At 42.1% G+C, this 25,485-nt stretch overlaps 2 protein-coding genes across 4 annotated transcripts; one reads left to right on the top strand and one right to left on the bottom strand.

Moving 5' to 3' along the window:
- The first annotated feature begins 195 nt into the window (after window positions 1–195).
- Window positions 196–11,182, top strand: PROZ (protein Z, vitamin K dependent plasma glycoprotein). The gene is made up of 8 exons (XM_075136907.1): window positions 196–520; window positions 2,191–2,354; window positions 3,389–3,413; window positions 6,383–6,496; window positions 7,886–8,017; window positions 9,252–9,337; window positions 9,417–9,540; window positions 10,098–11,182. Exons 1-8 carry the CDS (start codon window positions 454–456, stop codon window positions 10,607–10,609), a joined length of 1,224 nt encoding a protein of 407 aa, XP_074993008.1. The 5' UTR covers window positions 196–453; the 3' UTR covers window positions 10,610–11,182.
- A 3-nt stretch (window positions 11,183–11,185) lies between these two features.
- PCID2 (PCI domain containing 2) lies at window positions 11,186–25,470 on the bottom strand. 3 transcript variants are annotated; one of them, XM_075136934.1, is made up of 15 exons: window positions 25,345–25,470; window positions 24,411–24,495; window positions 22,481–22,570; window positions 21,844–21,917; window positions 21,042–21,107; window positions 20,462–20,503; window positions 19,918–19,972; window positions 18,164–18,267; window positions 17,351–17,426; window positions 17,088–17,229; window positions 15,897–15,997; window positions 13,783–13,856; window positions 13,487–13,612; window positions 13,163–13,286; window positions 11,186–12,112 (listed from the first exon to the last, which is right to left on the bottom strand). In XM_075136934.1, the coding sequence occupies exons 2-15, from the start codon at window positions 24,444–24,446 to the stop codon at window positions 12,023–12,025; spliced, it is 1,200 nt and encodes a 399-aa protein (XP_074993035.1). In that variant the 5' UTR covers window positions 24,447–24,495; window positions 25,345–25,470; the 3' UTR covers window positions 11,186–12,022. The 3 variants fall into 3 exon arrangements, with proteins under 3 accessions (XP_074993035.1, XP_074993021.1, XP_074993027.1); XM_075136920.1 differs by lacking the exon at window positions 25,345–25,470 and adding an exon at window positions 24,949–25,174; XM_075136926.1 differs by lacking the exon at window positions 25,345–25,470 and adding an exon at window positions 24,594–24,959.
- Window positions 25,471–25,485: the final 15 nt, after the last annotated feature.

Below are 25,485 nucleotides of genomic sequence, written 5' to 3'. Positions count from 1 at the left end.
ATTTGACCAGTGCAGCTAAGCCCTGGGAAATGTTCTGCGGGAACACCGCATGAAAGAGCCACACCATAAAATTGATCCCTGTAGTCGTCACCCAGATTGGGCTTTCATATGGTACAAAGAAATGTTCATACTGTTCATCTCTCCCCGTTTTGTGTCGCAGTAGACGAAGGCTGGCGGGCGGGAGGAATACCCAAATCTTGGAGCAGCTCTCAGCAGAGCTGGCAAACCTGCTCCGCCTTCAGCCAGTGCACTGAGAGAAGGGGCACTGCTGCACCACTAAGCAAGTCTTTTTGAGGTTTTTTTCACGTGTTGACCCTGAGGCTAGGCTTTGCCCTTAGAGGTTTTGTTTTCTCATGAGCAGCTGGACTTTAAACTTCAACACCTCTCCTGTGGCCATTTCCCCCACGAGCTGCGGGAATGCCGGCAGGCGGCCATTAGGCTCAGCGGGTAACAATGGCAAGGTGCTCTTGGACAGTATTGTTTCTTCTCTCTGCCCTTTTCCTTCAGACAGAGCAGACAGGTATGGCCTTTGTTTTGTTGCGGCTTTAATTCTGATTTGTGCTACTGCTCTTCTAAACACACCAGTAATTTTGTACCTTGTACTGTGTTTACTTTGTAGCACGGAGTGACACCACTGAAAACTGTCTGTTCCTTATTTGCCTTACATTTCTCCTGGGTTTTTTTTCATGTAGTTAAGTAAAAACTGCAGTAGGTTACTAAGGCAATGTAATTTTCAATTACCATCATTTATACCTGGATGATATTTTGTCTTTTCTTATCATTCTTAAAGAGTACCCCAGATATTAAAGTGAATTTTGTTTTACATTTCTAGTTGCTGCTGCAATAAAAATAAGTCTTATGAAAGAGGCTGAGATGCATGCTTGTTATAGCTTGAAGAAATTTATGTTTCTGTATTAATCCTCCATGGTTTGTCAATATTAAGGAGGAGCTGGGCAAGGAAGACAAAGGTGGTGACCACTTAAGAAGGTCAAAACGCCCCTGGCAGCAGCAGAAGTGCACTATCGGAACCACTGCACAGCAGAAATGTGCACTGGGGTGTCAGATAACACTTTAAAACGCAAAACACAATCATGAAGCTTTTTCTTTTAATATATTTAATATATTTAATATATATATTTCTTTTCTTTCTTTTTTAATATCACATGAGCCTGTTGCTTACTGGATATCCTTCAAAAGCATAACTATTTGTACACAGTTTCAGAATAATTTTGTTATTGCTGTCACTTTTTCCAATTCTAATATTATTGATTATTTCAACCTTTGTGCCCAGTGATGCTGGACCTCCAATCACTGTATAAAATACAAAAAAACCCCAGTCCCTGCCCCAACGGATTTACTTTCTAAGCACAGAAGAACTGACAAACGCACGCTGACACACAGCCACGTAAATGTACTAAATGTCAAGGCAACAGGCTCCAGCACCGCACCAGCTGTCCAGCTGGCAGGCAATTTTTGTTGTGGGCATCATTGCAAAGAGGAGGTTTAAGATCTGATAACTCTCATGTCTTTGATCTCTCCCCCTCTTTACTCAAACCAAAAAGATTATGGTGTCTTCCACATGAAGGATGGTATATGATATAGCCCTCGTAACTCTGAGCATCGCTGAGGGGTAGCTTTTATTTATTCTCCTTAAGAGAGATTTGATTGAGAACTCAGCCACGTCACCGTTTTGCTTCTCAGCAAAAAAATCCCCATGAACTAAGACTGAAGGGCATCAGTTTGGATCCATTACCATAAATTAATACACATGATTTTCACTTCTACTGATGAGTCTGAAAGCCCCGTGCAATCTTACAAAATAGCCTCTGCCTTTATGATAATACTTTTCCCCTCTCCCTGGCCGTGCCACAGCAACACTGCTCCGCGTGTCTGGTGCAGGAAAGAAATGTGTCAGGAAGGGCTTCAAATTCCCTCTGCTTGGGAACAAATCAGGATCTTCCCAAAAGAATAATGTCACGACTCCCCCGCTGAGTATGGCCTAAGAAAGTAGGGCTCTTTCACTATGTAAGTTTAATGTGGCTGAAACCCTGAACCAGCCAAAAGATTTCTCTTCGTGATTTAAATTGGCTGCTTAACAAGATCTTTGAAAAAAATGGGAAAAAATGGTGAAAATATATAAGGAAATGAATCTAAGTACTGATGTTAGCATTTTGTCATACAACGTTTCAGTGTTTATATCAGCTGATGATGCAAACAAAGTTATCAAGAGACAGAGGCGTGCCAGTTCCCTACTTTTGGAGGAGGTCCTCCAAGGCAGCTTGGAAAGGGAATGCCTTGAAGAGAGATGCACGCATGAAGAAGCAAGAGAAGTATTTGAAAACGATGAAATGCTCGTAAGTATTTTGTTTACCTGTGTGCATATTAAAAATTGCTGCCTTGGTCCTTTACTATCAAATTCAGCCTCGCAGCCTGCTTCTTTTGTTCGGGTTTCTCTCCATGTGAAATCTTTGCGCTTTGCACCTCAGCAGGTAGAAAGCAGGTGTCTTCAGTGGTCAAAATGGAAATGCAGAGGTCAGCTCTGACACTTTTAAAGTCCCCTCCTGAAAATGATGTGTCCTGCACCTTATGTTGTGAAAGTATATGGCTGTTGGCCCATCCTGACCACACACAGAGAAATACAGCTTCAGCATCCCTTACGGATCAGCGGGGGCAAAGGGGTGTAGGGATGGAGGGAAGCAACACACCAGCAGGTAGCGGGACCTATAGAAAGAGGCCGCAAGTCCCCTCGTACAAGAGGCCCTCCTGACACGTACAGCCGGATGCTGCGCTCTGTAACGGGAATCTGGCCGGAGATTGTGTTTGCGGGGAAAGCAGCGGGAACAGCCATCGGGCTGCCCACGGGCGGTCCCGGGGGGAGGTACCGGGAGTGGGGAGAGGTGTCCGCTCGGGGAAAGCAGCGGCAGGGCCGGCTGCAGTACCCAGGGAAAAGCGGGGCACGTGAAGGTTAGTGACCTGCAGCTCCGCTCTCTGCTGTCCCCTCTGCCTCCAGCAGCACCTGCCGGGGGACAAGGGGGATGAGATGGGACGGGACGGGGTCACTTCCCAGGCTGTTGCATGCCAGAGAGACAATGGCCGGCCAGTTTTTCCAGGAAGCTGTATTGCTAAAGGATTCAGCTGCTTCTCTCTTTCCTGCAAAATGTTTCTTTTCCTTTATAGCTTTTTAAGAAACAATAAAATGAGCAGGATGCAAACCCCCTCCCAGCTCATTCAAATTTTGCTGGCAGGGCAGAATTTGCAGTCGTGCAACTGTGTAAATGTTAAACCATAGTATATATTCTCTCATATAATGTTTTTGTTTTACCAAAATATTTATGGAAGATGATATTATTTGAGAATTAAAATCTGATTTCCTTTTTTTTTTTCCCAGAAAATGTTTTGGGATGCCTACTATGGTAAGCTGGCCTCTTGATTTCTCTCCTTCATAGCAGTGTCACACTATGAACATTATGATTCAGTCCAATGCTGGTTTTCTGAGTGGTTTTAGCAGTTTATTTTACAAGGAACACCCAGTCACTATTTGTCATGTCTGTAGTAAAGCAGGAGGAAAAGTCTTGATGCGAAAGGATTAAAAGTCATAAATAAGAAAAAACATTTAAGACTGCAAAGTGAATAAACGTTGAAGGTGAGTAGATGTTATCACAGTAAATTCCTTTTCCTGAACTTAAGGCTGTACTGAAACAACCTGGGACCTGAGAAAATCTGCTTTGCTGATACAATAGAGCAGCACAGCTTTACCAGCAAAACCTCCCAAATACAAACCTAGCACTTAAACCTGAGTGAGAGAAATAGGTGTTAAAAGCTACAGGGCTGTCTGCAAACTCTGGAAGCTGGCACTGCATCATCCCTTGGCAGCTGTCAAGGCAAGAAACAAATCTGTAAAAGCTGAAGGGCTGATGTAACTAGATGTCTCCTGAACAAGGAGCCTGGGGCATCAGCTTATGGTGACTATGCCTTATTCCCTCCCTCTTTTCTGCATGCCTCGTCCTAAGATTTTATCTTGTTTTTTACTTAGTTTTTATTAATTTCTAATCTTAGGTTTAGACAGCGAATAAGGAGGTGGCAAAACCAGCAGTTAGTATTAATTTTCTGCAGAAACCACTAAAACAGAGTCCAGTGAACCGTTATATAGAAGAATCCCATTAGCCATATAAATGTTTTGAAGAACGATGCTAAATATCTGGCCTTTCATTACTTCTATGAGGGTGGAATTAGCTCCTCCTAATTTCAGTCATTGGATGTTTGCACTAAGCATGTCATGCAGGCTTCCTCTCTAGTCTATGAAAAGAGAAAGGCAACCGGTTGAGAATGGTCCATCCAAACAAGCTTAGCCACAATCAGGATGCATTACTGGCTTTGGCCTCAGGGGTGGCTTCCTTGCTGTCATTAAAAGCCATTATGTCCTGTCTTCTTCCTGCAGAATAGCAGTGTGTGTTTCCTTCTTTGTGATATCTTTTCTAACATGTTGAAGAGTGTTGCCATGCATCTCCATGGCTTCTTCTTTCCTCACTAAACAAACCCATTTTTTCATCCTGTCTTCCAAAAATCTCATTTTCTAGACCTCTGGTATCTGTGTTGCTTTCCTTCCATAGTCGAGGGTACAGTGGGTAAATCCACATTGTGAATAAAAGAGGGCTGGGGAGAAAGGCTGAGCACCCACCCAACTGCTGGCTCACCCTTTGGCTCTGTTTTGTACGGCTCCACCTTGGTCTCTTCAAGTCAAAGCTGATGTAGCGGCACATCTTGCTCTAGCGTGGATGTGTGCTGTAAGGGCACTTGGACTGAGGTCATACTTGTCCCTGACTCTGTTTTATTAACAGTATAAACTTAGCTATTGATAACCTCTCTTTAAACACCATTTTCCAAACAGTTTTGTGCATGCCTTATAGTAGTCTGTGTTTTCCTAGCTCACTTAACGACAATGTCATCCGAGACATTTCTATTCTACGATGTTCACTGATTCCCCACTAGGTCCCTTATCCTATAACACAATCAGATTTAATTGGTTTGGATTATTTGATCTTGAAAAAGGCATGTTGGTTGTTACTCATCACCTTCTTATTTTGCTGGGTGCTTACAAAGAGTTTAATCATTCCAGTAGCAGAAATCATGCTGATTTCTCTACAATTCCTTGAATCTTCTCTTTCCTCCTTTAATAAAGCTAGGCACTAGGTTTACTTTTTTCCCAGTCTTAAAGAACCTCACCTGACCCCAGACATTTTTTGAGACCTCCTTACCTATATTTGAGCATGCATTTCAGAGGCTTGAAACTATCTAACTTGCTTCAGGCTGTAGATGAAGCCCTTCCCTAGCTCCAGCTACCCACCATTGCTGCTGGAGGTCCTCATTCCTCAACTCCATCTGCTCAGCTGTGCTGATGAGACCCCCCCTAACCCATGCAAAAACCCTCCAAGGAGACCTAAATTGTGCTGGGGTATGCTGATGGCATCTGACTGCAGGTGGGCTGAAGGTGGTAACTGCTTTAAGCCAGAATTTTAGTATGTCTAAAGCTAAAAGATACACGTGCCCATAGCCTGAGCAGATGACGGTTGGGTTTTTTTCTCCAGTATCAGGTAGAGTTTTCCCCTTTCCATCCCTGATATCAATCACAGCAGCCCGCTGACTGAAGTTGACCTCTCTGATGAAGTTTTACATTTTAGAAAGGTTGGAGAGCATGTCCCGGGTTAGGCTTATCTGGCTTGCTCCCCGATCATGTATGTCTACAATAAGCAGTTATTTGGAGAACATTTCCAAACTGGTTTGGAGTGTTTCCAGTGGGCAGCTTAAAGGGAAACTGGCAGCTCTGCCTGGTGCTTCACCTGTAGTGAAGCATCCTCTGGTTTCAGCGTTCGGTTCATCAGAAAGATTAAGCTCGCGAGTCTCCAAGCTGGTGTATAGTAATTGTACAGATATGTAAAAACCAGATTTCCTCCTAGTTTGATGTTTAATTTTGATGCCAGTTTTTTTTAATCCATATATGCATATAACTGTTTTTTTATCCATATGCATATCAACCTAACATGGGAGGCCTAAAATGCCACTCTCATATTACATTCGTAACGAGCACATGAACTGTAAGTCAGTGCTTTTCCCTGAAGCAGAGCATCCCTCCTCCAGAAGCGGGCTCTGCCTCTGGGCACCTCCCGGGGGCTGCGGGAGCGCCTCTGGGAGCGGAGGCTTGGGCTAAAATTACTTCTGAGGAGCTAAAATTACTCCTGAGGAGCAGTTTGGTGAGATGTAGCCCATTTCCTTCCAAACTGCTTTTGGCAATGCTTCTCCGAGCGGCTCGCGTGCCGGGGAGAGGGCTGCGTAATTCGGGTCAGGGGTGGTGGTGACTCGTCCCTCTCTCGCGACGTTTCTGCAGGCGGCAGGAGGTGCTCGTCGAGCCCCTGCCAGCACAACGGCGTGTGCCAGGACAGCATTCGCGGCTACACCTGCACCTGTGCCGAGGGCTACGAGGGAGAGAACTGTGCTTTCGGTAAGGCATCGCCCTCTCTTCTGAGAAGCCCTATCTCCTCCTGTCATACGGGGACCCCGGGAAACCGTACGCTCTCCCATTACAGCCAGTTATCAGTTTTTAGGTTAAAACACACAGTCCTTGGCAGAGCAGGGGTGATTTCTGATCCCAAGATTATGCAGGCTGCCTCTTCCCCTGGATCCTTCCTTCTCTGGGGATGCAGCAAAAGGGCTGAAGCAAGTCCCCCTCACGGGTGGGCTCCAAAGGCAGCCCTGGCCACTGCCACCCACGCTCCCCGGCTGCTTGTCCTGCCGGGGTCCCAGGCAGCCCGTGACCTGAAGAACCAGGGCCGCGGTGCCACGGTGGCTTCCCAGCCACCCCGGTGCCTCCGAGGCCTCACGTGCCCACAAGACAGTCCCTCAGGACAGAGGGGCTCCAGAAAACAAACAGTTTTCAGCGGAAGTGTAAAAAGCATAAAGCAAAACGGACACTTTCTGGCATGTAAAACACCCTGGGCCGGACCCTACATTTTTACATCTGCCAGGTTCCACTTTCCAGCCCTTACATCAGTCTTTCTGCAGGCTCGGAGGTCCCCTGGGGTGGGAGACGCCCCGGCTGCCGCAAGGCAGGGTCATTTTCTGTGTAAGGGGTGTGACTGGACAGAGACAAACCAGCTTCTTGGGGAGCACAGAAAGCGACACAGCTTGGAGCAGCACTGGGAACTGGATTTGCTCAGCATGAGCCTTAGAGAGCAACTTTCTGTGGGTGTTTTTGCTACTTCTCCACCTGCGAGCTAGATCCACCATCAAACGGCTGCTCCTCCTGTTACTTTATGCTGAAGTTTAAGTGTTTGCTTAGCTATGGGAAGTTGACTGAGCATGTCTCAAAGGTGATTAATACTCCCTTTCTTTTTGCTTGTCTTTGGCAGCTGTTAATTTCAATTTTCTTAGCACAAGCATGAGAAATGGGAGCTTTGCATTTGTTTTTGCTGAAAAGCAGAAAGCTTCAGCCTTTTTCTTCCTCAAGAAATACCTGCCTTCTTAACACCTGCAGCAGTCCTCCGCAGTGCAGATACTTAGTGTTTCATTTAAAAGACAAGAAAGAAAACCCATGGCATCCTTCCATGCGTTCACATGGAAGGCCTAGTTTGACCCTCGGCTCCTAACGCTCCCCAAAACTCAGAGGTGCAGACAGTCTGGTGCAGGGAGGTGCTGGGTGAGCACAGTTTGCAACGAGTCTGTGGAAGCTGCAGAGACTCAGCTGTCTCCAACTTCTGCTTAACAAGGCAAAAAACAATATGTGGTGGGAAATACTACCAAGCCAGTGTCCCTACCCACCTCCACATAAAGCGAATAAACATAAAATGTGCTGAAGACTTCCCAGTGCTTTTCCTCTGTTTGTTTTGTTTAGCTAAAAATGAATGTCGCCACCAAGCAAAAGAAGGATGTCAGCACTTCTGCTACCCGGGAAGCAATTCCTACCATTGTTCCTGTGCTGATGGCTATGAGCTCGGGAAGGACAAAAAACAGTGCATCGCGTTAGGTAGGTGTGAGCTTGGAAGTACAGGGGGCACACGCTCAGAGCTGGGGTGGGCAGGCCAACATCTGATATGCAGGTGCGATCAGCCTGCTTGGAGACTGAAGTGATGAGAATATTACTGACCTTCTAGACTGGGCAGAAAAAGGAGGAATGTAGGGACCACCACCCAAGTTGTAAAAGAAGCAGTATTTGATCTGAACATTTAAAGATGGGTCTGCAGAGAGGCCTTGCAACATCCTAAATATCACTCGCTGGGCCAGGTTTTCCACTCCTATGCTCGGGAAAGAGTAACTCCACTGAAGACCTGTCTGTTTGGGAATGAGGTTCAATTGGTTCCGATCAGGCACCAGATAGTCTGATAAATGAAGGGCAACATTTGCTGCCATGTTAATTAGTTTGAAGCAGTAGCCCTCTTTATTTTTTCAATCTCAATCTCATTCAATCTCATTCCCTTATAAACTAGGTCTACTAAAAACACGGCAGTATACTTAGGCCCTTGTCTATATTAGCAAGTAGGGCAGCCAAGTAAGAGTTGAGCTGTAGAGCCACGCTTTTGGTGATGAAGGCTTGATGTCCACACTCAATGCACATTTCAGGTGGGCTTTACTTCAGACTAGCTCTAGTTTGGTCCTGTGGACTAAGCACCCATTAGCGCTGAGGGTACGTTAAGTGCACTCCTGGAGGGTGTCTTCTGGTTTTGCTTCACCTGAACAGAATCCAGTTTGTGTGACCCAAGACCATGCCACAAGGTAAACAGAAAGTGTGATAAATGCAGATAACTGGGGGATCCACTTGAAAAGCACACTTGCTGTCTGAACCAGAACATAAAGGCAGGCGCAAAGGCTTTGACAAGGAAAACCGAGGATTACCTTGTCCTGATCGGGCCACAGCTATCAGGTATTTGGTGCAATTCAGATACAGGATACAAAGATGAGGAAGCAAGCTGCGGTGATGGTGGGCTGGAGAGGAAGCCTCATTTCATTAGTTACAGACACAATGAAATCTGGTCACCACAAGCCTAACACAATGACCCAAAATGTTCAGCACCATCACTAAGCTATTAGACTACAGATGCCAAGCGAATTATTCCAGTTCTCACCAGCTGAGATACTGTCTTTTTCCTTGGTGCAAAAAACAAACCCCGAAGTCAAGGTAGAAGCAATAAGGTATTTGCAGGTATTAGTTGTCTTGAAATGATACAGCACGAGGTTTTGATTTTTTTTAATTCATTTGCTAGATCAATGTGCATGTGGGAAACTTCAAGACAGTGATAATCTGATGAGTGAAACCAGGAAGAAACGTGATGAGCGATTTCCTTGGCAGGTATTTCTAGCAATTCAGGAAACCTATCACTCAACCTCACATGGACAGTGCTATCTATCGTCTTTTTGCATTTTCTTAGGTCCTGCTGCTAAACTCAGAAGGGAAGGGCTTCTGTGGAGGAGTGCTGCTAAAAAGTAATTTTGTATTGACTACAGCAGAGTGTGCCCTTCTGCACAGCCATTTTGAAATCAGGGTTGGTGCTGGTAGGTGCTCAAACACATTTTCTCTTGTTGTAGCACATTTTAGTATACAAGCTAATTTTAAAAAAGCTTACTAAAATTTCTGCTGCACAAAAAACTGTTAAAGGAAACAAATCTGCTGTCATCTCATTTAAGCATCTCAGTTAAGTATCTTGAGCTAGAGCTACAGCTGTCCCACACCCCTCTACAAGGCAAGCAGAGACACAACTACCTCTCAAACACAATACACAACTCGGCACCTATGGATAAGCTAAACCAGGTGGATTTAGAGGTGCCTTCCCTCCCCCCAAGGAAAAAATTGTTTCATGCCAAAATTTACTTCTCTTGTTGGGTATTTGTCCTTCCCTCTGAAATTATGCATGCTTCTACACAGCATTAAAAAACTGTCAAGATACCATTCCTAGCCTACCTTTACTACGGCTGTTTCAAGAAAGAGCGCCTTTAGTTTCTCTACTGCACGTATTTCTCAGCACGACTAGGCAGCCGTTGTCAGTTTGCATGCAGTTTTCAGGTCTCTGATAAATTATTCCTAAGAGCAGTGAAATGTCATTGCTTCACAGGGCATAATGGAACCAGTGGAACCGAGAAGATAATGCAAGTTAATGAGAAACACATACACATCCGGTATGATGAAGACACCGGTGAGAACAACATTGCATTACTACAACTCCAAGAGCACGTTGAATGCAACAACCACCAGCTTCCTGTATGCATCCCTGAAAGAGACTTTGCAGAACACATTTTAATTCCAAAATTGGCTGGTACAGTCAGTGGCTGGAGAATGGAAGGTGATGAACTTCAAGGTGATAAGTTGCAGGTTTCATACCTTCCTGCTGAGGACTGCAAACAAATACTCAACATAAGCCTCACAAACAGGCAGTTCTGTGGACACCTCCAGGAGGCCGTGGACAAACGACTGGCTGGAGGAAGCTTTTCAGCTACCGAGTATAAGGGCACTTGGTTTCTGACTGGTATCTTGGGATCTTGGCCACTAGAAGACACTGACTGGGAAACATTTCTATTCACTAACACCGCGAGGTATATGATATGGTTTAAACAAAAAATGAAGTAAGACACAAACACAACCAACCCTCCAGCACCAAACCCTTACCAATCACTGCAAGGAAACATTTGGATGCAGCCAGTACACCCATTTGACTCTCTATCACGATTTGCAGCAATGAAAGTTGCAACAATGATACGTATATAACTCCAATTCATACAGAAAAGCCTGTTTGTCTTTCCTCCTTCGGTTGACACACAGTACTATGAAAGTCATGATGCAGTAAGCCTAGTTATTTTACTAAAAACTGATTGAACTTTAAGTTTCCTAGTACTGTTCATCCTAAAACTCAAAAAGAATTGATATTTTTCTGGGATTTTACATGTTCCTAGAAGGAAATGAGTCTTTTTAATTCTTGTTATCCTGAGGTTTGATTTAGTAAATTCATATTCTTATTTCAGCATCCATACAAGTAAAACTTAGGAAGACCAGGGGAACTCCAAGTCTTTAAATGCCTATGTTGATGTAAGGCTTGACACTCTCATCACACTAAAAAAATGCTTCCCCTCATACATGGTACCTGTGTTTTCCCTTATGAATCATGTCCACATCAGTTAGTGGGTAAAATAAAACCCAACTCTCAAAGAGGGGAAAAAAGTGTTTTATTTCCTTTAAAAATAATTTAAAACCCCCAAAACTACCATCCCATCACTATGGACAAAGTTACGTTGTACCACTCCCAAACAAACAAACAAAACCCCCATGGTAGTGACACTTAAAATAGTGGATTCAGTAGCAGTGTTTTCCCCAGGAGCAGAATAAAACAGAGTATGGATAAGTTACTTAGATAAGCTTTTGTTCATCGTAACAAAAATGAAACAAAATATTACCAGTATTAAAAAAACCCAAACCCTTCTGTGGGCATCTACAGACAAAAATCGCACATTTACTTGAACCCATAAGTATCATTGACACAGTAAAGCTTTTAGTGTCAAGCACTTCTCTAGTTCTTAGCGAAGGCTTGAAGAGAGTATTTAATACCAGCAAGTTTATTGAAAAGACTTAAAAAAAAAGGAAACCATGAAAGAAAACACCATTTCCACTCTGAAGAATGGATTAACACAAGTAACAAAGGATGATACTTCTCCTCTCTGAAAGGTAACTGCAGAAAGAGCAAGTACTTTATAAAAGCTGTAAGTAGTTTGGAAGGAATTTGGAATGCTTTGCTTTATTTCCTCATGAAATACTCTGAATGATCTAGAAAGCCTGTGGAAACTATCACTGAAAAGTTAGCATTTCATTCCAACGCACTTTGTAACACTGGCAGCCTTGGTCATTCTGGGAAAGGAGCCACAAACAGTTCCTGGTATTCCAGTCCTGGACATGAACCAGGTCATTTACAATGTTCTCAGGGCAATTAGGAGCAGCTCCACTGGGAAAGCTGAGTATCTGAAAAGTACTTGCGTGGATAAGATGCAATACTCAACACACTGTTGACAGCGGAGGAAAGGGGTTCTGCTTACTGACCACAAGCTTTTGATGCTGATGAGATATATAGCCTTTAATGTGACCCTGGCAGAAGGAGAAAAAGACAGCGTTAGTACTGGAAGCTGGTAACACAATGCCCATAACCTCAGCTGTCTTCAGACTACATCAAGCAAAGCTGTGTGTGTATACTCCATCACCACTGCACTACTGTACTTAGTATCTGTAAGGATCCAATTTATGTCAGTGGCTCAACTCACAGAGTAAGCAGAAAGCTGGAACCGTAACCATGCTTGCGTACTAACGGTGCTGTCAGACTGAGGGCCTGTTGCCAGGGCCCCCTAGGGGTCTGCTTACATTTCCTTGAAGAGACAAAGCTCTACAGAAGTGTTTCTAAATTTACTCTTGCTCACTTTAAAATGAAGATTTTAATTAATCACTATTCCAAACCTAATAAACTAAATGACATAGTACTTCGTTTTCAGACATGTAGTGTTGTAACACTGAAAGAAATCTTATCACCTTATCATCTAATCTAGTCACCTAATCCCACCCTCTGTTACTCCAAGACCACAGCAAATAATCTGTTTTAGAAACAGAGAAGTGGTTCATTTTCTTGCTGGCGCTGCAATGCTGCTCCAAAACCTCAGATTTATTAGAAATCTCTTGATTTCTAATCTCTTTATCTGTTCATGAGTAGTTGAGATCCACTTAGAGTAAAACACAAAAACAAACCCAAAGAAATCTGGTTTTAATTTTTTCTGATGTTAGAATGTCAAGAGTCTCGTACTTCAAATGCAGAAGAACACTTTTGGTCCCAGTTACAACTTTTATATTTTAAAATCAGTATTTATGAATATATAGAAATGTCAGTACTGGATTTGTAGTGTAAAATTCAACTTCAGTTTTAACTGATTCCTGCAAAAGAGGCAGGAACAAGAGGAAATCATCAGGGCAAACATTTCACTTCGGGCACAAGTGAATCAACTTTTTTACACAAGAAAACCTGGAATTACTGATATGGTTTTTGTAATAAACTTTTATTTATTGTCTACCTAGTATTTTTTTTATTCTCTACCTAGTATTTTTTACTGTCTGAAGTCTGGAAGGATCAAATAACAAGTGATCAGCACATACCATGTATATAAGGTTAGCTAAAATGCATTGGACTTCATCAATATCAACATCGTCTACTTGCATGAATTTCAGGGCAAACAGAAAAGCATCTAGAGATAGCTGATGGGTTTTCAGTAGTAAATATCTGAAAGAAACAGCAGAAGAAAATCTGTAATTGAGAAACAATCACTTAAAAATTCTGGTTCTTAGAAAAATGGCCTTTCTAGAATAAATTCACTTTAACAGGAATTCAGCGCTCTCAGAGAGAACTAAGGAACATATACGTTTCCATCTCAGTCCTAGGTGAAACCATATTAAATCTGCTGTAGTTTTTGTTATGCTTACACTTTCTTAAAGAGATTTCTGTACGTGATGATTTTCAGCTTCTCAAGGATAAGAAAGATTCCACATCGAATAAAGAAGGTCTCATGCTTTGTCAGAGCGTCATTCAGTAGGAGAAGATTGCCTTCACTACAAGGATGAAGAAATGAAAACATGAGAAGGTCTCACCCAAACCAGAGAAGAAATTGTCTGACTTGGTAGGAATATCCCTCCCCTGCCTTCCTCAATCATCCCAAATAAATACCTTTTACTTAAAGCTTTTTGAATTAACACACAACGCAATAAAATAATCATCATACCTCACAGCCTTTGTTACTTCAGCAAACTGCATAAGGTCATACTTTTTTAAGAGCTGAACTGTTGGCATATGGCCCTGAAAAATAAATGGTTTCCAAGTTTTCCAGGATAAAGTCAAACGCATTTTAAATGTAATCTAGTAAGCTATAACAAAATTTGTTAGAGAAAAAGACAAATGTTTAACCACTTTTTTTTTTTTTTCTACAGAACAAGCGGTGAATAAAAGTATTTGTAAGACAATCCCCTTGCCCCCACCAAACACCTTGTAGCTCAACTCATGATAACTACCTATTTATCATGGTTTAGGGAGTCTCTTAATATTTCTTAATGTTGGGGAACAGTTATCAAACTTGCAAAACCAAGATCCTGTGACATGAGGCCTAGGCAGATCCAAATTTTATGTCATGGCTGTATGATCTAATCTGCAAACAGAAGAATCGCGGGAATCCCAAGCATTGCTAATAATACAAACAGCGCTTCAGCACTGTCAAGTGCTAGCTCAGTCTGTACCAGATTTTTTCTTCACTATGCCTCCATGCGGAAATAAAAATGTCCTCTCAAAAAACAAAACAAAAAAAAAAAGAGAGAGAAAGTTTAAATTTAAAGAAACAAAATAAATTCTCATTGCTAGATCAGGTAAGACTGAACCACCTGCACTATCAAAAGGAAACTTGGTTTTTTTCCCCCTGCACAGCAGAGATCAGATTGCACATTGACTTGGGTCAGACTTTAAATTTAGTTACCATCATGCTATGCTGTTGGTAACTCCTTTCCTGGTTGGAGGATTAGCTGAGAGCAGAACTCAGCTGCATGGTTACTGAGAGCCACTAGGAATAAAAAAAACCATCCAAGCTATTTTAGTACAGTTTAAGGTTAGTGTTAAAGTTTGGGCTCTGATTAAAAAAAGCAGCTGTAAAAACAATGACCTTTATCTAGTTTCTTTAGTGCCTCTCGTACACTAGAACTGCTCCAGAAAAGCCACAGTAATTCTAGGCACTAATGGACCCACCAGTTTAAGGCACCTACTCAAGACTGGGACAAAGTTTTTAGGAAGACTGTTAGTTTTCCTTTATCAACCCTACCATTGATTGATCTGAAAACAACCAGTAAGAAAGTCAATAAATAAAAAATTAAAACCAGAAGCCAATTATCATACCCACTATGCTTCTCCTTCACCCACTTGATCCTGCAAGGGACTGGAAAGGGAGCACTGACTGGAAAAGGGAGGATGGTCATAAACAGGCTGGGGCAAAGGTGAAAGATGGCAACTCACAGAAGCAGGTGGTAACAACATTCTCCATGGGTAACTTTGGTAATAGGGCCAGGAACAGGAAACACTAAAATCTAGTTCTTGTCCCCTCAGTTACACTGAATTAATTGTTAGCATAATCCCACTAACTCAGGGATATACAAATGCCAGCACAGCGCATGGGAAAGGACAGGAACAAGCAGCAGAGATGTGCTTAATTCTTTTAATAGAAAGCTGAAATGATCAAATAGTAACTAGTCTTCATTGATTTGTTCAAAACCAAAATGCTCTACTTCATGACCCTTCTGACGTGCCTATAATGGGCAAATGTACAAAGTGCAAATAGAAAATCCAGAGAGGAATCCTTCCTCTCCTGTGGCAACCCCCCCCAACAGTCTTCAGCCATCTGTTTGCACATCCCCCTTCCCTTCACCAGGTGAAAGAAGCAGATTTGTACTAGTGAAACCACACATTCCCTGGCCCATCTGTGCAGCTAATCACCAGACAGGCACTCTGCTACATGACATAAGTTACACTGTTAAGTGCTTCTCCAAAGAACTCAAAGTTATCTTTATTACAGAAGTAACCTCAGGTTGCACCTTTAGGAGGGGTGGGAAGAAGGTAGGGGGAAAGGAGGGTGGGGTTTTTGTTTGTTTCCCCCCCACCCCTTTCTCCTTTCCTGTGTTGCTATAAATGATAATTCAAGGTTTTTTGTCTTCACACAACAAAGTGTGCATATGCTGGCTTTTATGGGGGTCAGGCACAGATAGCCTCTGAATTCCAATAAGGGAAAACAAAGAACAATATCGAGCATCAGTTTGGTTATCTGCCCCCAAAAAATTATTTAGAAGAGTAACATCTACTCACCAACAACATTTTTACTGGCAGCAGATAGATCAAAATCATTCTTTTGTTCTTCTGGCTTGAGCGGTGACAGTGCTCAAAGGCAAATGACAGATACTCTTCAGCTGCAGACACAAATAAAAGTGCTAGTAACATGAGTCAACAACAAAAATGGATTAAAATTGTAACCCAAATTCTGTGCTCAATGTCCATCTCTAGCTTGAACACATGGTATTTGAAATTATATAAAAAAGAATCACACCAATCAAAATACATTAAGTAAAAGGCTGTAAGAATTATTGGAGATTCACACAAAATACAAAGTATTACCAGAAAAATAAGTCCTCCTTCCGAAAGTCAAATAAAACATCAAGGTCTAGATGTCAGAGGTGACAGTTACAAGCAATATTGGAATTTTCAGCTCATTTCAGTAATATTATTGTGCCACTATTACAGGAGGGGAGAATCTCAAGATGAAACAGAACTCTATTTTCTAAATTCACAGATTAGGTTCTTCAGAGGATGTAAGCTGCCTGCGATGCACACATCTGCTGAGCAGCAGAAACGTGCCAGTGAGATCACACAGCATGACAACATGAAAACCTCTCATCAGTTTTCACCGAGAGAGAAAAATTACAAGCCTGACAGGCAGAAGAGTTTAGAGTGACAAAACTGTCTCCAGAATATATTTTGGTCAGGGGCTTAGGTTAGCAATGAAAGTTGTACACCTTAGCTCTAGAAGCATTTCTATTAGTGAATAAGAAATCTCAGAAATGTGGTTTCTACATCTTCCAAAACCCATGCACTGAGAAACTAATTCTACAGTACAGTTTGCTGAAGATTTCCTACATGACATACAGCAACTTGAAGAGGACAAGACAGTCGCAAAGCCTCCTTTGTGAAACCTTTTACAAATCCATTGTTTTGGATGCTTATACATTTTATTATGCATGCACACAATGCATAAGACTACAGAGAACTTCACTGATGCAAATATTTTAAAACTGGGCATATACTACAATTAGAAGTGTCATGTAATCTCATCTCTGAACTGACTCAGCCCGTGGGCCTTGGATCTTTCAGCATGACTTTTCCTTTGATCAATGCAAACACAACTACACCTTTTACACACGTTTTGAGTCACACACACATGACATCAGCCAGATTTCACACCAAGCAGCAAGACTTTACATCTGTCTTACTGGCACACAGTACCTTGCTTAAAGTCACTGTCAAACATGGCTTTGCGTCCAACATAATATCTGTATGTAACTCGCTGTGCCATACTATATTCATCCTTCAGATTTGAGCTGTCAATTGCTCTAATTAAGGGCTTACATAGGTGGAGCTTGTTGATCTGTTTAAAAAAAAAATTAATTGCATTTTACTCAGAGAGTGTAGATACATAGTAGCATACAAAAAAGGGTTTGACTTAGAATATGACATACAAAACACAGCTTACCAGACTTGAACCCTACCTTAAAATAAATTTTAAACAGCTGATTCACGAGAAACAACATGCCCCACTTTTTGGAATCTTCAATGCCTGCTCGACTGTCATAAGAAAAGAAAAAAAGAAAAAAACCTACTAGTACTGAACACTGTAAGAAAATGACAACTTTGCCCTTTTGGTAAATTCCCTCCATAGATATTTTACGGATTTTTAGGGTAAAAATAGGTGTCTGAAAATAGAAGTCAAGGCCAAACTCCTTCTCTTAAACCACACCAGCACTGTCAAAACAGAACATGTGTTCCCATCTTAAACAGCTTTGCTACATTTCTTCTCAACATAATGAAAAGATGTCATGCAAAATATTATTCATCTACATCGGGGTCCTCACCCCAGTGTGCAGGTAACACATACATTAGGATAGCAGTTGCTTATAATATTCAAGGTGAAAGAAAGATGGAAAAAAAAAAGCATTTTCTGCACTTCGGAAGCATTAAAATTGCTAAGACTGGAAACCAAAGAGTCACTTCTTTTCCATCTAACCTTAATGAAGCAAACTCCATAACTGAAGAGGGCACAAAAGTGTTAATGATCTTTCCTGAGAAACAGGGACATAATCAGTCCCTCCCAACAACATCTGCTAGGAATGTTAAACCTGAAGTGAGGCCTCTCCAGCTGTAGTTAATAGTAAAGAGAGAACAGATTATAAATGAGAGGAAACGAGCCTTAGAAGTGTTCGTTCTTACCCAGATACGGTCTTAGTAAGTGGAAAAAATCTTATGTAAAGTTCATTAAGTTCTAAATTTAATAGTGCAAGTTCTGTAGAGGATCTTTCACTTACGTGTCACTGGCACAGACTCGAAAACAGCTCATCAGCAGTTCTGCTGCTTTTTCCAACATGTCGCCAACTTTGCTTTTCCCTTTCTTCACTAGCTGTTGATCTGCCTATCATTACACAGCGAGAAACAATGTGTAATTCTACATTCTGGTTCATTGGGTTGTAAACAGTTTAGTTCCTTAATACAGCATTTTATAAAGTCTTATAGCAATGTATTTGTCATGCCTGCTAGAAAACACTCAGAGAGGCTCCTGAATGTGTACCAAACCTAATGCACACGAGGGCAGTCCTTTGAAAATAGCACTGACCGCTATTACCTTTAGCGCCGCTAAACTTAATGCAGCTCTCAGAAACCTAAATTCAGGATCATCTGATAGCTGAATTGGAGCATTAACACTTCAACTCAAGTTTTCAAAGGCCAAGAGTATGGCAAAAAAAATGTCTTTTGAACAAAAGCAAACTAAAATGATTCCCCAGTTATGGAGATTGAGTTTTAGAGTTTATAATTAAGCTTCTCTCCACAGCCACAAGGGCTGGATTTTATTTCTAAACCATATTCAACATTTTCTAGTAGTAACACATACTGCTAGGACCTGGGATTTTCAGAAGAAATGGAAAACATATGTTACAGCAGCAAGAGAGAAAAAATGAGTTGCCAACACATGGGAAAGATCCATGCACCGATTAATGCAGAACTTAAAGAAGAGTGGGGGAAAAAATAGCGAGTAGATATTTACTATCTGCTTTCTAAAAAGTTTTATTATAATGCTTGCATTCTTATGAGCTGAAAGGTAAGGAAAAGAAATGGAAATGCATCCTTTGCTGCAGAAGTCTCCTCTGTATCCGCATCCTTTGAATATACTAAGGTTAGAAGACAGAGTTCAAACACTTCCAACATGACTGATCCCACTTTCCCCTTCTCGTGCATCTCAAATACAGGAATTTGCCTCATTCAGACTGAGAATGAAGACTTGTTACAGAACAGGCACACACACACAAAAAATATTCTCTGTGCAAGCATGCCAAATGTGTTGTGTGGGTGGCTGGGCACAACAAAGTGCTGAGGGGAACACTGAAAATACTGGATATTGTCAAACTCTAACCTAACTTGAATTCTAACTTCACTTCTTCAGGTAAAGTGACTAGGAGCAAGATCACGACCCTGCCACTTACCTTGGCCTAGCAGTTCTCACTAGATCCCTACACAAGCTATTTCAATTCACTAGCCTGAGAAAAATAATGTAAATTTGGGGGTTTTTTGCTTGTCAGCAGTTGTATGGGCTCAGCACGGGCTCCAATGAGCATCAAAAGCAGTACACACAGCTGGAAGAGGGGAAAGGAGGCAGAAACTTCCCTCTTCAGATGTGGTAAATGGTTAGATTAGCTCAGTTGTCCGGGATATCTCTACCCTTGTAAAGACTCCACCAAATCCCAAGAATAACACACGGAAATAGTGAGTTGTGCCACCATGCTACTCTATAAAGGCAATACTTAACCACTTCATATGCTCTCAGCAACTGCTGTGAGTTGCGTGCAAGTCCTCAGAACCTCTAGTTCAAGCTGCAAATGGGAGGCGGGCAGGCTGAGCAACCTAGTTTTTCAATAGGACTGGATGAATTTAGTGTGTCAACAAAATCCTAAACAAGGAGTTAAACAGTACTGAGCAAAATTAGGCTATGTAATAAAGTCTAAAATATTTCCACCATGGAAACTCCTAACAGATAAAAGGAACGAGGCTGTTAATTAGTTCTACTTACATTATTAGCAAAAATTCGAAGATCGAGGGCTACAGCATACATAATAGGTAAAGCCCTGGAAAAGTAAAACATAGTACACTTAGCATGTGCAAATCATGCAATAAGTAAGACATGAGAAACAAGGATTTTTTTTTTTTGCTAGTTGGTCATAAAACTAGAAAAGTATACATTAATCTTTAAATAAAGAAGGATGCACTTTTTAAAAGGAAAGATCTTGAAGATCTCAGTATTTCAGAAGTCCTACACTGGAGGAAGAATTAATTCAGAAACATTTTTTATGGTGGCTTTAATAAAATACCATCTCACCTTGAACAAATTCTTCACGTGTTTACTTATGGACCATTCTACATAATTAAGCTTATATGTTTAGTTTTCACACTTTTGGATCTAAAAACTCAAATAGGCAGCAAAAACAATTAGGCTGCATTTAAGTATCACTGGGGATAAATAAAAACTATAGGCATAATTTTAGTTTGACTACTATGGTATTATGATAGTGAAAGATGAGAGTCTAGTTTCTAGCAGCTCTCTATGATGTACTCACCAGTTTTCCTCTTTATGTGCCTGAAATGCTCGCAGGAAAGATGTATTGTATTTAGGAGAATTTAAAATGCTATTAAATGAAGCACAGATATAAAAACCAGCAGTTGTATGGTACCACATACCACTACATGAACAGGCAGAAACCAACAAAGCAGCAAACAGATGAGGAGTCAGGATGCAAAGACGCAGTAGGGAAGAATGTGAGCACAGCCACACACTCCTTGGTGCGGCACTAGCCGTGAGAAACATTGGTCACTCAGAGGTAACATAGCAGCTTTATCAGTATCTTCCCCTCCAGCCAAGTACAAACTGGGATGTATATTAATCATTTGAGGGTCTCCTATACTCTGTGAGAAATTAATTTTCTAGTTTAGAGGCAAGTGACAGACTCCTTCTTAGTCCTACAGAAAGTTGAAAGAAGAGTGTATCTGGATTTCCTTGCTTAAGAACCTGAATAGCTGAAGTGTATTTGGAAGCAGACCACATTCTATTAGATTTTAAAAGGGGTAAAGACAACTTATTCTACAAGAAGACATCCAATTAATCTGAAAACAATATACAAGATTTATAGAAAAGGATATTGGACGATAACTGTTTGGCATTTGTAGGCTTCTATAAAGTCATGGTTTCCAACAGCATAAGTACACCTGTCAAAGAAAAAGTGCATTAGTGCATCAGAAAATATACATGTAAGACAAATATTTCTTTTTGCCTTTTTATAGGCATAGAGCTTTACAGTTTATTTAAGAGACACAGAAAGATTATTAGAACTGTTCCTAACAAAATGGGACCAGTATTTTAACACAGCACTAAGCCTGATAATTGTAGAAAACTGATCCGAGAGAAGAACGGGGATTTGTTTGTATAATAGGTACAGTATCAACTGTAATATGCTAATGCTTATTGAAACTAAGATTAGCATAGATAAAAAAAAATCCAAGACTGTTGAAAGTGAACTAAAGACTCTGTTAATGCTGAATTTTTTTCTAAAGAAAAGCCTCACAGAATTACTTAGATTCTAAAGCTGTCTTAAGAGTACTTTTAGGACTAAAATTCCCTTTTAAAAATATTTATTTCCCTTTCTTATTTCACTCTCAATTCTTGTGTAGCTAGTAAATGCAGAGCAAAGGAAACAGCAAGCACCAAAATCAAAGCTGTGTCAATGACGATATGCTGATGACTGCCAGGTACATGAAGCAAACTTTATGTGGAGAGGAAAGAGGAGGTCTTTATTTCCTGCAGTTCCAGCATTACTTATAAGAGTAATAAATACCAAGTTTTCAGATGTAAGCCCTTTAAAATAACTAAGTAAACTTAAAGATATCCTTCCCCATCCTTGCTGGATGTCTCACAACTGACTTTACATTCCTGGTCCATCTTTACCTTAAGTGGGCTGCAAACATTTCATCATATGGTGGTTCCAAAACTTGTTGACACTTCTCCTCTGGAGACGGAAGCTAAGTATAGAATAAATCAATGAAACATTAAAGGAACACCCAATGCACCAGAAACAGAACATCATATAGATATTTTGTCATGGCAGTTTTATGCATACATGCCTTTGCTATCTATCAGAACCTTAAGTTATATTAATAATCACATGCAGTGGAATGAATTGCTAGTCTGCATTCTGTCTCCAGAACCTGATCAGAGCTAGCCTTAACTAAAAGCATCCGAAATGTATATAGCACAAAGACTGGACCCTTGCTATCCACTGGTTTTCTCTTTACAGTCACTTCCACTGTACCACGTTACTAACTAATATAGACCTGGCCAGAAGGGACTTGCAAGATGTATCTATCCAGAAGACAATTCAAAGTGGAACACAAAAAGCCATCCAGGAAAAAAAATGCAAACACATAATATCCTTGTGAGAAGAAAAGGGAAACAAACTACAAGGGGATCCTGCTCTGGCCTGTGAAACAGGTTTCTGAGGTTTATCTCCAATGGAATGGAACCCATGTAGACAGCTAAGAAAACTGAAAGCAAAATCAAAGGAAGGTCAAAAATAGATTCTCACCTGTAGCCTTGGGTTTGCAACATGTGGATGTTTAAATGATACCAATTCTGCACAAAATTGTCCATCTCTGCTATCAATGGCTTCTTGTACCTACCAAAGAAAACAGCCGCATTAAAGAATAAAACCCAGCCACAGCCATGCAATGAATTTACACGACTACAGAAGCCACCTTCTTGTTACCACTGTTCATCCACATCAATACTAACCCAAATGTGAGTTTTTAAAGGTTTAAAACTGAACGAATCAATATTGTACTTTCAATACAGTTGTTTTTCAAAACGGTATCAGGGAGAAGGTGGGGCACACACTGTTGTGGTTTTTTCCTTATTTGTAGGATACGAGCAAACAAGAGAATCTCCAAACAACTTACATGGGTTTAGCATTGTAAAACAGCAGTTGTGAACCAGATTTGGTTAAGCTTTTAAAATGCCCATTTTATGGGCATCAAACATATATGCGAAGGCATAAACAGCCTTTGAGTATTATTGTTTGCAACGCTGCAGATGGAATTTGCATGTCATGAATCAGGACTTGCAAATATATTTCATATGAACTTAACATTTAATATGAAAAACTACTTCCAAAACACAAAATTAGCTCTCCTTTACTTCAAAAAAACCCACCAATCTCTTAAATAAGAGTTTAAGCAGTTGATTTTCCCTCTTTTGCTGCTTCCCTCACTATTTTAGTCTATGATTTTTCCCATTTGGTATGGGCTTTTCATACAGCAAAAAGATTTTTTTTTTTTCCAATCAGGACACAAAAATATGACAAATAAAGCACAAGCAGCAGGAAAGGAACTCTTGAGAAGTAATATCTAAAACTACTTCCACAACTGAAGAAATTTCCAACTTGGTGTCACAATAAGCTGCTCAGACAGACTATTTTTTACAAGGAGTTATCTTTAGCGGGAAGCAGAATTAAACCGTTCTCCCACATAACAGTAACACAATATAACATTTACAGTCTTGACAGATTTCAAAAGTATTCTATACAGATGCTAGCCTAATATCAGACATTGCCTTTGGAATGATAGCTACGTGTTTAATCTACCTGTCTTTATTTTTAAGCGTTACGCATCCTGCTATCTGCCACTTCCTTACTCATTGCTTTGGATTTCCACCCTCACCTAGTGAGCATCCATTCCATCAGTAAAGTGTCCGAGTTTGACATAGAGCAAAATGTTTTCTTCATAAGAGATAAGCTATTGGTGAGAGGTGCGCATAAACTTAAGAAAATGCAAACAGTTTAAATCCACAGACACAGCATGTATGATATGGAGGGTGGAGACAGAGGATCATGAGGACTGTCAACTGGAGAAGATGCTAACTTTTCAGAGCAGATCACTGTCCTGAGAGATCTCAGCTGCTCCACTTTTGAGACTAAAAACCAAACAATTACTCTCTTTTTGTGCCCTTCACTTGATTGACTTGACTGATCTTGACTGAAGCGAGTAAGATGATAACAATGATGAAAATACGATGGTTCAGAAAGAAGCAGTAGGAGCGGTCATGCTAAAAGCTTGACACTGAAAGTTCAGTCCAGCTGGTATCCTTGTGACCCTGCTGCCTCTCCATCCTCCATGCCGTACACAGCGTGTCCTGCATTTCTGTACTTCTTAAATCCCTGTATTTCTTGAATCCCTGAGCTGCATTTGTTATTGCATGCATACACAATCCCAGGACATTAGTTCTTACGGATAAATTACTTCATTATCCATTATATCAGTAACCATCACACTTTTCAGAAATTCCAGGTATGCATCCTTGGCACAGAGCCGGCATACTTAATACAGACTTACAAAGTATATTTCTTTACCACATCACACATTCTAGGTTGATTTATTTCTTAGACAAGGTAATATATTTCCAGCAAAGGAAAATACATCCACATATTCTAACAGTGTCCACAACTAAAAAAATTTGCTTACTTGCTGCAAATACTGATTTATGGTGATGTGCGCCATTAAACCACAAGAGGCAGGTGTCCCAAATAAAAGGCAGTTGTATCACATTCTGCAAAACGAACAGGAGTTTAAGAGAACAGCAAAGCGACAGCATCTCACGCAGATCCCCTCTTCGCTCTGAGGAAACGCGGGAGGACTTTATCAAACCTCTCGCTGGTGGGCAGCCGCTGCCAGCCTGCGAGTACTGGAACGCAGCCGCGGGGAAAGCAGAGCGGAGCACACACACACGCTGCCCGCTGGGGGAAACTCCGTGCGGAGGAGAGACCCCGGCACAAAGGCCCCGAAGAGGGCGCAGCGCCCTGGGAGCCCGCGGGTGCCGAAAGCGGAGGGCGGACGTTACAAGAGGCAGGAGGGCGGTGGCGGGACGCGGCCCCCGCTCGCACACGACTGCGCACAGCGACACCCGCCCGCTCCGCACGCGCACCCGCACCCCCGGCGGCCCCTCCGCCCCTCGTCCTCGCCCCCGGCAGCCCCGGCCGGCCCTGCCCTATCGCAAGCCCACCCTCAAACCACAGCGCGGCACTTCCGGCAGTCGGTACGGCGCTTCCGGCAACTTCCGCCGCACTTCCGGTACACAGCAAGGCACGGGCGCGAGCCGGCTGCCAACCGGTGCGCGCGCGCGCCTCACGTCCGAGGGACAGTGGGACCGACCCGACGAGTCACGTGACACTCTCCCGGCTACCGCCGCTCTCCCCCCGCAACCGCGATAGCCGCTGCCGCGCCTCTTCGCCCACAGCGGCAGCCGGGAGGTGTGGCTTTGCGCCGGTAGCCAATGGGGACCCGCGATGGGCGGGGCCGAGGGCGCGCGTCAGCCATAAAAGGCGTGCGCTGGCGTATGCTGCACGTTTGTCGGCGGTGGTGTTTAGGGGAGGTGGTCGGCTCACCCTCGTCTCCTCACCTGGTAAAGAAGGCGGGCTGTGACCTCCGTAAGCCCTCGGCGCCGTGTGTCGGGGCCCCGCTGGCAGGAGCCCCGGGCCACTTCCCTGGGAGAGTTTGACCACTCGCCTCCCCTCCGTGCTACCGGTGCGCTCTTCGGAGC

The sequence above is a fragment of the Calonectris borealis genome, chromosome 1, assembly GCF_964195595.1.
Source record: "Calonectris borealis chromosome 1, bCalBor7.hap1.2, whole genome shotgun sequence".
Lineage (NCBI taxonomy): Eukaryota > Metazoa > Chordata > Aves > Procellariiformes > Procellariidae > Calonectris > Calonectris borealis.
The sequence above is the reverse complement of the archived record's forward strand: the minus strand, read 5'-3'. Positions and strand labels throughout refer to the sequence as shown.